The sequence below is a fragment of the Aplysia californica genome, unplaced genomic scaffold (assembly GCF_000002075.1).
Source record: "Aplysia californica isolate F4 #8 unplaced genomic scaffold, AplCal3.0 scaffold01714, whole genome shotgun sequence".
NCBI classification, from domain to species: Eukaryota; Metazoa; Mollusca; class Gastropoda; order Aplysiida; family Aplysiidae; genus Aplysia; species Aplysia californica.
This window is the reverse complement of record NW_004798984.1, coordinates 29,403-41,691: the sequence shown is the minus strand read 5'-3', so window position 1 is coordinate 41,691 and position 12,289 is coordinate 29,403. Positions and strand designations below refer to the sequence as shown.

Here is a 12,289-nt window from a genome sequence, read left to right as displayed (position 1 = left end):
GGGGGGATGTAGTAACCTAAATATCCAATACTTATAGAAAATTCGAGGATATGATTAGCAATGACCTAATTGTAGTTTTTATGATATGTACTTTTTAGTAGACGTATAGTTTTTATAATTGAGACACAAAATATAAAATCTCAATATTTGCACATTCCCCTTAAAATGTTACCAATGTTATAGAGCAAATCATTATGGATAAAAGACTCTAAAACAATCTCAGCAAAAAGATCGTCTCAAAGAAAGAAACAAAAACTACTCTTATTGGACCTCGCACATAATAGCCTATTATATACGCCTATATAATGTTGTTTTGAAAAAAAAATCAGTGTAGACTATCTGAAACTTCGCTTGTACATTATACATTTTAAAGACCAATAGACAGGAATCATGACTTTTTGTAACTTCTCAATGGACCGTCAAATTGTTTTACTTTAATTTTGCTCAAAGAAAAACGGTTGTTCTAGGCTCATGTATATTACACGCAAATCAGATTAATTGTTGCAGTTGACACTGCTGTTCACACACTAATTAAGATCTATATAGCCACACCGAAGAACGCATCTTCAACTTCAAGGAGGCAATTAGATTTCTAGATCTAGATATCTAAATCTAGCCGTAGGTTACGTAATTGAAATTTGATCTCTGAAGGGGTTCAAAGAATACAAGGAATAATAACAAAAACCCCCACCAGTATGAGTTCGAAATATGCTACTTTTACAGGGGGAAAACAACAATCTTGAACATGACACCATTTGAAAGCGCTCTCGTTCAAAGATTCTGCTAGCTCTGGATGGACGTCGCTCTGCATAAACAGATAGAAGAATTAAACAGGTGCCCCAAAAAATTGCTCTTTCTACTTAGGGACCCACACTTTTCTATAAGGAATACCGGTAATAAAAATCTTACTTTGCTCTATACTATAAGGCCTAATAAAAATTCATATAAGAATGAATTAGAATCTATTCAATTTCACGCACTCACAAAATAACCAGAAATAGTCATATAAGTAGATCTATTCGCTTTCATTCCTCTTTTCCTTATTTTGGAGTGTCTGTTAGATTAACAAAGTCTAAAAGAATATTAAATTAATTATTTAGGCCCTATACTCTTTACTGTAAATTATTGTCAAAAACCAGAGATCTTTATAGACCCAAATATATTATAGAAGCTTGGCCTGCAGGTATAACATTTTATATAGATCTAGATCTAGATCTAGATCTAGCTTATTCAGGGGCTCAAGGACTAAGTGCTAGTATAATTTTTTGCAATGTGTGAAACTTTAAAACAATCTTTTAAGATAGATCTAGTTTGAAACAAATGAAGAGAAAGAAGATGCCTTCGAATTTTCGTCAAAAGATGAAGGAAAGTCGATAGGCCTATGCCTCCCTGAAAGAGCCCAAAGACTTCAAGGAACTCTTTTCATTTCCGGGGCAAAAATATTCTGGGATTGATTGAGGTCACACACTTCAACATGGCGGATTCCCAGCGTTTGGGGATTCCCTCTAAAAATTAGTTTCAGTGTCTTCACTAAAGAGGTCAACTTTATCGTCTTGGTGCTGAATATACAGGTATTGTGACCTGATAGTACTTTGCCGGTGACTGTGCTTCTCTGTTTTGTTCAGGGTTTTTAAAAAATGTTCCAAACGATAAGTAACACTGAGCTTGAAACTTTCTTTTTTTTATCGCACTTGTTTCACTTTGTGATTTGTGCTTTGTTTTCAGCTTTTGACACTGCAATGTTGACAAACAAGGCCAAGGCAAGATAGTCGAGCAGACGAAGTTAGGTCTATCTGGTTACTTTATGACTTAATGTTTAGATATGTGTACACAATAAGAGATTCTAGATTCTAGATCTACATCTATTCTAGATTTTAGATGTAGATCTAGTCTAGTCGTAGACTACCTTTCTAAAAAAATAGAGTAGCCGTGGCCGTTACTTTTCCTACTTTGACTCTCTTTACTTTAACATCATGGCTAGACTGCTAGAGTTTAGAGTATAGAGATATCTAGGAGATCTAGACTCTAGGCCTATAGACACAAACTAGTCTAGGCCTAGATCTAAATTACATAAATTTCGGGAAGACTTCCGTAACGAGCGACCACTAGATCTAGATCTATGAGACAGAGCAGAATTGAGAGCTAGGTAGGGTTAGGGGTAGGGTTTGGCTTGGGGTAGGACTGGGCAATGAGTCGCTTTAGCAAAATCCGGATAATATTAATATGTTAGTGCCCCTCTTCGGCAATGATATGAACCGCTTCGGCAAATGGGTTAAGACCACTTCAACAAATGGGTTAGCACTACTTCAACAAACGGGTGCACCCACTTCGGCAAGCGGGTCAGGAAAGAGAGTTAAGAAGAGTCTGAATAAGGATAAATAATGTCTCATTGAGAATTATCCGGTTATCCATACAGATTATCCGGATTTTGCCCACCTCTAGTTAGGGTTAGGGTTTGGGGTAGGGTTAGGGTTTGGGGTAGGGTTAGGGTTATGGTAGGCCTCTTCTTTATTGTGTTTGATGGGGTGGTCGCTCGTTATGGAAGTCCTTCCTAAATTTCATTGTATTGTCTCTGTCTACTCTATGCCTCTAGCAGTGAGACCATCAAGATCTAGATTTAGATCTAGAATCTAGATCTGGCACTCCTGTACAATTCTACCGTGGTAAGGGAAAGCGACGATTGGTCAAAATATGTTTTTAAAATATTTTTATAGATATCTATATTTTATAGAGTGCATTTAATTCTGCATCTGATGGTGTAAAGATTTTTGTCTATCCTAATCCTTTTTTTGCGTAATTGAGAGTTTGTCTTTTTCCCTTCCCTTACACTGGCTAGCTCCGAGCTAGAGCTCAGTGTAAGGGAGAATGACGAATGGTCGATCGGTCAAGGATCACTGCTCGTTCGGCTTTGTCCCCTGGTCGTGCCGTCGGGCAAGTTCGACATGGGCGATGAATGACAATTGGTCACTGTTACGTCAGTACAAACATACTAGGCCTTTTAGCAAACACACACACACCACCATTCTGAAGAGAATATAATAAAGAGATATCATGGAGACCAATTTTTGATTCCAAATGAGACAGTTTTAAATCAAGCTGTTGAAAATGTGTGCACATGACTTGATTTGTACACTGACTGTGTAGTATATTCAACCAAGCGCTGTTGAAGGGAAACGAAGAATGCTTACTGAGTTACAGTTGGGAAACACCTTTTTTTTATACACACGTACGTATAATTGCTAGTTTGTATAAGTAAGTCTTATTTTTATTGTACACAGTCATTCCTGTCAATAATGCGTCACAATGGACCATCGCCTGCCCCCATACACTTTCACCAGTGTAAGTGTAAGGGAGAACGACGAACCGTACCATTCGTCGTTTTCACTTGTACATCGTAAGGCTCTCCTGCGAGCGCGCAGTGTAAGGGAGAACGACGGATGTTGAATAACTTTGCTACTTTTTAAGCTATCTACACCATTCAAACTTTCGAAACTGCTTTGAACACTTTAACCAGATATCTGGTGAATTACAGTTTAAAAGTGAAAAATAGAAGAGTTATAAAGTGAAAACAGAACCACATAGACTATTTTTCGGCACAGTTATTTTACCGTTTTTTTAGTGTGCTAAGAACGATTTTGGCACTGATAACTGTCACAAACCATTATTTTTGTGAATATCGAAAAAATCGAACTGTAAAAAAAAGCCCCCCAAAAATCAATAAATTTCCGCCAACTTTTTTACTCGACTTTCGTTTTTGTTTCCGATTGTGCACACATCCTATGTAGATCTATAAATTTTTATGGAGTTAGGCCGGGACCACTTCTCCCGAAGAGTGCCCTCTGAACTAATAGTCTGAGACGGTCCACACTCTCTGCTTGTGAATCAAGTACTAGTGTCTTTAAAATGTTTTCTAAATTACTACGTTTTTGTTTTCTTGATTCTGCCCAGGGCCTTAGCTGAGAACTGTCTCTTATCTATAAAGCATTGTAAAAAAGTTTCTAGCCTACCACTGTATTTTGAAGAGTTTTTTTTGTTATTACTAGGATTTCTTTAACTTTAATTTATAATGTCACCCGGCACTCCACTACTACTGTCCTACTGTACTCAGCTGCTAAGTAATGCTTGCTTCTGCAGGGTTCTTGTCTACAAAAAGAGAAAAAGAGCATCATTCATGAGATACTTTTAATTTAGTTTTGGTAAGGTTTCTACGGTGCTCTCAGCTGCATACTAATAATATGAGCACCAAGGGGTGGATGTCAACAGAGAAGAGAAGTCCAAACGGGGAATCAGACTTTCTCTGCTCACCTCTTTAGCCTTAACAGCACAATATACAAAGTCTGCCTGGACTATCAAGGCACCCCGGAAATAGCAATTCACAAGAGAGTGACAAACATACAAAAGAAGTAGAGGAAAAATGATGATAGTTAGGATGAGGAAAGAAAAAACAGCAGTTGGCCCTATGTTGTTTTGACACAGTGTATGAACATGATATTGATAAATCAGCCCATTTACAATATTCTACTGTCAATAAGAACATCATGTTAATATTCCTCCTTTGGGAATGACCCTTTATTAAGACAACTTCAGTCAGTAGCACTGCCCTGAGGAGGAAATGAGATACTTTGACTTTGTTGTAGGCTGCTGTAGCATATAGTTGATGTGTCATCTTAATTTAGTTATAAAGTTATTTTAATTACGTTACACACTGATTTTGACTTAGCGTACCAACCTGCAGAACCAGTAGGTTTGCACATTTTTTGGCTCGAAGCAAGTTGTCAAGAACTTGCATGTTATATATATAATGCTTAGGCTTAGAATTAGAGAGCTCTTTTATACTTTTATATGTGCATTGATTTTTTTTTTTCTTTACTTTTGCTTTCCCCTATAAACTACCTTCATATAATTCTGGGACCAACCTTTGTGCCACTTTTATAGAAACCTTGTTACTGACTTTGACAATAGCCATCAAATTTTAAATGAAGATAACAGTAAAAATTCCTATGAGCATGGCGGAGCCAGATTTTCATGATTTTTAGCCCTAAAAAGAATTTATAAAATTGTAGGCCTTGATACCGCATCTGTGGTGTCGCGGTTAGGTGCTTTGCTGTGGCTCACGGCAGACCCGAGTGTACGATTCTCAAGTGAGAAGAAATTTTGTATTGAATATCTCACTCTTCCAACTGATCACTATCAGCTTGCTTTGGCTTTGACAGGCAAGGTCAGAAACCTGCCTCCTAAATGAATTGTAATGATCTAAATTGTGTTGATATGGTATGGGTCGTTTAAGTACCTACATTTTAAAAAAGAAATTTCTTTTTGAATGAAGTATGTCTTGATCGCTTTGTTTCGATGTGAAATACTCCAGATTTGATTGCTTTCAAATGCAGCTTTAAGATAAATATGAGTGTCTGCTCTTTAGTTATGGTTCAAGGATGCACAGAGATAAATGCAAGTCAAGTATGTGTTAGTAACACAGCATTTAGGGAGGTGGTGACTGGCTCTCCTTGAGCATTGCTTATAACCCAAGCTAAAAAAAACCCCAGGGTGCTGCACAGTGGCGACCAGCAATGATATTATGGGTTTCCTTAGTGATATTGTATGTTATGTTCGTATTATTTTCATATATTTTTATGTACGCCATTGTAAAACACATTTCCTTAGGGGTTCAATGGAATGGAATATTTATTTTATTTTCCAACTTTTCTTGACTTAAATGGAAGTAAAAGAAGAAATTTTGAAGTTGGAGTTTACTTTTAATTAATTGAAATGCTCTAGAATTGCATGTGATTAAACAAAAGCTACCGGAGAATGCTAAGTACTTTTCCATGTTTTAGTCAGGTGTGGGCATAAGCCCTTGTGTCACAGCCAGCCTCATAGTCCCGGCTATCCTAGCCACATGTCCATCCATACATTGAACTAATTTTATCAGACATATAGACCCATAGTAGATTTTGATCCAGACGATTATGCAAAGCAGTTGTTTGACTGCATTAGGTATGAGATGGCAGAGAAATAGATACATGTAGAAAAGTTGGTGCTGACAGACCAGTAGAAGCTCCTCACTCAATGGAAGAAATTTTGTTTTTATTTTTGATTCTACTCGTGAAGCTTTGAATGGTACCAGTCAACCACCTGTACTTTTTTTCATCCACCACAGTGCAGGTTTTAATAGATATAATGATTGCTTCCTACCATAATAAGGGCAACTGTGACTGGGACATCAGTTTATCAGGAAAGTTGAAAAAGCTGTATGGTTCATTACAGACGAAATCATTATTTAAGAACTATACGGGTACGGCTGTGTAACTCTTATTTTTACTTGAGTGTTAAGTAAGGCTTTTAAAAGTTACTTTTATTTGCGTTGTATAGAAAAATGTGTTGTTGCTTCTATTCAACATGTAGGCTATTATTTTTTGGACATTTTTCTCCTCGCTTTGGATTTGGGGATATAAAGTGAAGATTCATTGAGATTATTATGGAAGTTGTGAAAATATTTGCCCTCATGTACGTATAAGCGTTTTGTAATGTCTAAAGAAACATTTTTTGGGGTTATTTTTTTCAGTAACTATAATAACAATTACAAAACATTCATTGTCCATTTTCAGGCTATACATAATCATACATAATCATTGTGCTAGTTATGACTTGGACAAAGGTCCTGTACAGGTCATGGTTCAGGTCGTGACTTTCTTGAAGCATGGAAATTGCATGGTGTGACTGATATGAGATGCTTCTCAGTCAATATTATATTTACAGTTTTGTATTGTTATTGTGTCAAGGTTGAATTCCAAGTTCTTGTCTCCCTTACTACGAACTTCTCAAAGCAAGAGGGAAAATATCAGCAGGGTCTCAGCTTAAAGGTCAGCCTCGTGGGAATATTCCATGAATGGCTGCTTGACTGCTGATGTAATCAGCTGTTGACTATTCGTAGCTAGTCTCTGTGTGGAAAGAATACCAAGTCAGTTGTTGGGCATTCAGTTCAGCTGATAAGAGATTTGGGTCACATAGTAGGGCCTGGTTTGGACATACCTGTCTTGTTTCTGAGCCTGTCTTGCTTTAACCACTTCTAGCCATCAGTTTTCCTTTCTTTTTATTGTAATTATACTGTAACATGCTGAAAATAATGAGTGCAGAAACCTCTAAATCGAAATATACGAGTTTGCTTCTCTGTTTATTGAAATAAAAACAGATGGCTGTTATTATTTGTCTCTGTTGTTTCAGTTTTTGTTGTCAACTTGCATGAGTTATGTCTACTTTGGCCTCGTTTAGCTTGGTTAGTCTGCAGCATCCCCTCTGTTGCAAAGATGACAAAAGTTTTGGTTTTGTATTGTCTCGAGATTGTTGACAAATGATGACACCTGGTATTGCTCTTTTTTATCTCAGCCTACTTATCAGGCCAGTTTAAACTGGTCATGTGTTTTCGTGTGTGGAGGGCCCGGAGCGTACCAAGGCCCTTGACACCTTTGCGTTATCAGTCTGACTGAGGTATGAGGCTGAAAATCTCCATCGTCTGTGCACTCTCAGGGTGGAATATCCTGACTGTCATTCAGGTGGCCGGGCGGTGTTCAGACTTCTCAGGAGATTTCAAAGTCTGCTTATATTGTCCTGCTGCTTCTCTTTACCTTGCACTCCAAACTGGACCGTGTTTTCTCCATCTGGATATGATTTTGTCTTTAATGCCGTTTTGTTCTCGACAATTTCTTAATTTCACCAGTTTCTGGAAATTTTGCTAATAAATCATTCGTCGTCAACTTGGTTGTTATCTGTTATAGAGAGGAGTTTTTGTTGAGAACAGTGTGGTTTGTTTTGGCTTTTGATTGAGGTGTGGCTTTAGTTGTTTGATCCACTATGGATTTACTTTTCCATTTGATTGAAAGGTACATTTAGTTGTGCAATTATGTTACACAAAATATAACACATTTTTTGTGTTATGGCCTAATTATATCAGAAAGATATTCATGTCTTTAACCTGCCTGGATTTTATACACAATTTTTTATTCCTTGATTAATGTAAAAATATTTGACTAAACTGGTACTTTTCTATTTTAATTTTTGAAATGAAATGTTGCTAAGTTCACTAATACTGGAAATGATTAACAAATGACCATAATTCTCATTCTGAAATAGTGTGGTGTACTGCATTTTCTACTTCACGCCAGTGCTCTGAGAAAGACACCCATAGCAGAGAAATAAATTTGTATCTCATTTTTATTAAATTTCCTTTGCAGCATCAGTATTAGGTAACTGAGAATGGGCTTTGGTATGGAGTGTTTTACTTGTATTTGTTGGGGTAAATGTAGTAAGAGGAGGGCAAGTATGCAGGAATAAGATTTATCTTAGTTTGATTTTGTAAGATAAAATTGATTTGGTTTTGTTGACATTACTGCTGTTGGTTAATGTATCTTTGACTTTGATAATGAGAAACTTCGAAGAATCCGCAAGAATAATTTGAGATCCCAAATTTTAGTGTGTAATCAACAATGTGTTATCAAATCTTTCTTTCATAGTAGTAGATATGAAAGTCCTCTGTCTGTCTTTCTTTTCTAGACTTGTGAGTATTATTTTTTTCCCGTTAACCATTTTATGTTCTTATGGTCTCTTTTTTATGTTCCTTTTCAGAATCTATGGGACTGACAACATTCAAGCATTGAAATTTTTTACTGTTTCACAATATTAAATGTTTGAGAACTGTGACGAGAGTACATGTGACCTGGTTTGGCAGTTAAGCCGTGTTACTCTTTGACTCGACCATGCCGAGCCGTGTGGTCTGCTTTGTTTGTGGCAGCCTTGGTGGTCACTTCCAGCTGCACAGCCGTCCCAGAGAAGGGTCGGCTTACTTCCCTTTCCTGGAGCATCATGACCCTCCCAAAGGAAGTCGACTCCCGGGCCAAGATGGCGTTGTTGATGCGTGCAGAGTTTGCTATGCGTTCCTCACCCAGCAGTGGGAGTCGTATGAACGGAGCAGCACGCCGGCCATCAAACGACTGTACTGGTTGAAGCGCTCAGATGATGGTCAGTTCACTGGGGCGGAGATGAAGCTACAGGGTGAGTACATGGCCCAGGTCATGGGATTGCAGTACCAGCCGTCCTGCGGGGACAATTGCGCTCCACTCTCACCAGAAGATAGTGCTAACTTTTCCTCACGAGATGGATTTGGAATGGGCAGCAGGGAACATGAATCCCATGGGCGGAAGTTTGAGGAGAGGGAAGGTGTGCTGGACTTGTCTGTCCCTGTCAAGAGCGAAACGTCGTCTAAGAGCTCATGCAAGTCTGGGGGTGATGCTGAGAGAAATGGGAGACCTTCATCCAGGTCAAAACCTGTAATCGAGGAGTTCAGCTTTGTCTGTTTCACATGTGGGGTAGAGAACCAGGGTGTGGCTGCCAAGTTCATCTCCAGTACATATCTTGCTGCTAGCGAGCCTTACTTTCCTTTTCTGACAAAAGTGACTCCTGCAAGTGGGGCCATTCCCCTGAGCAGTCAGGGCATTTGCAGAGTATGTGACCATTGCTTCTCATCCCTCTGTCACCAATGGCTTACGTACGAGCAGCATGGCACTCCGAGTAGCGCTCGTATCTTCAAGGTAAAGGATTCTTTCTTCAGCAATGACTCCAGTATAGTAATGGGAGGTGCAAATGATGTACTAGGCCCCAGTGCACGGGAGGTCTGCTACCTGTGCAGTCAACCATGGCCAGCCCCAAAGATGTGTGCTCTGTTCACCGTACCCAGCGGGAAAGAAAATCGAATGATGTACTTTCCTTTTATCAAAGAGCTGCGGAGGCCTCACGGTGCACGACCTCTCAACCCAGATGGTTCAGTTCGAGTGTGCATCAGTTGCTATGGAAATCTTCAGGTACAGTGGCAGGCCTATGAAACGGAGAATATACCACTGCTTCAGAGAAGATATTCTCTCCTGCCTCTTTCTTCTAGTGCCCAGGGCACCTCTCTATCTGCAAGCAGTTCTTCTACCACAGATGGTGGTTCTGACGTCAAGCTTACCGCAGTGAAACGAGAGGAGGTGCCCAAATCCTTAACCCAACCTCTCAACATAGATGTTAGCGAAAGCCCCACCTTCTCCAAAAGTCATTCCCATGGTCTGCTAGCTGTGGTACCTCCCAGCCATTCCTCTTCTGCCACCAATCCCTCTGCCAACCATGCATCTAAGACTTCTGCTACCAGCTCCATCATGAATAGCTCCTCAGTGGCGTATGAAAGATCTCTGAGTGCAGAACAAAAGCAATCTTCAGGAGGCGCAACCGGACAGGCGTCGTCTTCTACTACGATTCCGCATCCCCTTCAGCAAGCTGGAGAACGCCCTAAGAAGGTCTGCTTCCTCTGCGGTGAAAAGTGCCTCGCATCCAGGGCGAAGACTCTTTTCTCGTACCCAGTCAGACATGAGGCTAAATCTGCCTCAAGCCAGTCTCAGACGATCCCATTCTTCCCTTTTCTGGCCAACCAGGAGCCAGCCCCGGGAGCGGACTCGTTCACGGAGGAAGGCAGCGTCCTCTCATGCTCTTACTGCTACCACAGCCTCCTCAACCAGTGGCGGGACTACGAGGAGTCAAAGAGCCCAACTGAGAAGAACCGCTGGCTGCGAAAGTACACGCTGAATGAGTTTGTGTGCTTCGTGTGTGGCACCAGTGTGCCCCGGAGGAAGATGCGCACCTTGGAAGTGCAGAAGTTCCCATTCCTGCGAGAACACAAGGCCCCTCCCACCGCCCTCGTCATGTGGGCAGGGGAGGCGGTGGGTGCATGTGGCGCCTGTCACTTTAGCCTGACACACCAGTATGCTGACTTTGAGCGATTGGGTCTGCCTGTGGAGCTGCGCAAGTACAACTGGACCGTACAGCACCAGGCTCATATTGATGAGAACAGCTGTGACACACAGGACAGTGTGAGTATACTTTCAAATAATATTTCATAAAAAGTAAAAAGACTGCATAATTCCTCTATTATGTCTTTTTCCACATTATGTTCCTGTGTGTTAGCAAGTATTGAAAAAGAATTTATCAAACCTCTTTGTTGTCTTGAATTCTGAATGAAAACATTTTTTTGGACTCAAGGTATAGTGCTATTCCCGAGGGCTTCGTTCTTAAACTATGTGTACGTTCTTTAGCCTCAAGCCTGTTAATTTTTTTTTGGGGGGGGGGGTCTGTTTGCTCTATCTATGTTTATGTGTATTTTTTTTTCTTTAAATGTAGATTGATTGATACTCTATCATGTAGCTCTGGATACCCAAGACTAGTAAAATTCTAGTTTTTTTCTTGTGAAATGGTATTTTTTAAATTAACTGTTCCTAAGGCAGCCAGTTTACTGATCTGTTCCATGAGGGTGTAGACTGGTTTTAATTGTTTTATTCTTGCAGTTATGCGTAATGTTTTGTGTTTTTTATGAGTTTTCTTGATGCCAAAACAGTGGGGGCGGGTATTTTTAGGGACCCATTGTTTTTCGGTTATTTTTAACTGGCTGTTTAGTTAGATACAAGGTTATGGATATGTGACTGAACCAGTGAATGGCAGTGAAGAAAAAGTGACTATATTTTACTCTACAGTCAGAAAGCCATGAAGTGTTGAGTTATAGCAGAGAGGTTATAGTTATAATCGGGGTTCCCATTAGAGGTGGGCAAAATCCGGATAAATCGATAATCCTCAATAAGACAATATCCGAATTCACTCTTAACTCTCTTTCCTGACCCGCTTGCCGAAGTAGAAGCACCCATTTGTTGTTGAAATTATGCTAACCTGTTTGTCAAAGTGGTTCCAACCCATTTGCCGAGGCGGTTCATGACATATTATTTGCAGAAGAGGGGCACTTACATATTATCCGAATTTTGTTAAAGCGACTCATTGCCCGGCCCTAGTTCCCATGAACAAGTAATTTAGAAGAAAATTTCTCTCTCCAGTAGAGACCGGCTGGTATGTGAACATTGCGAGGTTTTCTTGTGTGTTGGTGGAACATTATGGCCGTTACCTTTTTTATATATCTTTTTGTTTGTTTGTTTGTGTGTGTGTTTTTTTTAACCCAGTTGTTTTCGTTAGAGCGAATGCATGTGCACTATACATGCACGTAATACAAACTCACCCATCCACACACACACACACACACACACAGCATACACACAAACACACACACAGCATACACACAAACACACACACACACACACACACACACACACACACATCACACACACGTACACACACACACACACACACACACACACACTCACACAGAGACAAGGTACGCGCGCTTGTTAGATAGGGGTATGGAAAGAGCCCAGCGTCCCCTTGGCTA

At 39.9% G+C, this 12,289-nt stretch overlaps 1 protein-coding gene across 1 annotated transcript in view; it reads left to right on the top strand.

Annotated features, from left to right (window-relative positions):
* Window positions 1-1,450: 1,450 nt before the first annotated feature.
* Window positions 1,451-12,289, top strand: part of LOC101854925 — a 21,854-nt gene continuing 11,015 nt past the window's right edge. Inside the window, exons 1-2 of the mRNA XM_005113202.3 lie at window positions 1,451-1,571; window positions 8,620-10,892. Coding sequence (XP_005113259.1) covers window positions 8,751-10,892 — 2,142 coding nt within the window. The 5' untranslated portion in view covers window positions 1,451-1,571; window positions 8,620-8,750. The remainder of the gene's footprint in view (window positions 1,572-8,619; window positions 10,893-12,289) is intronic.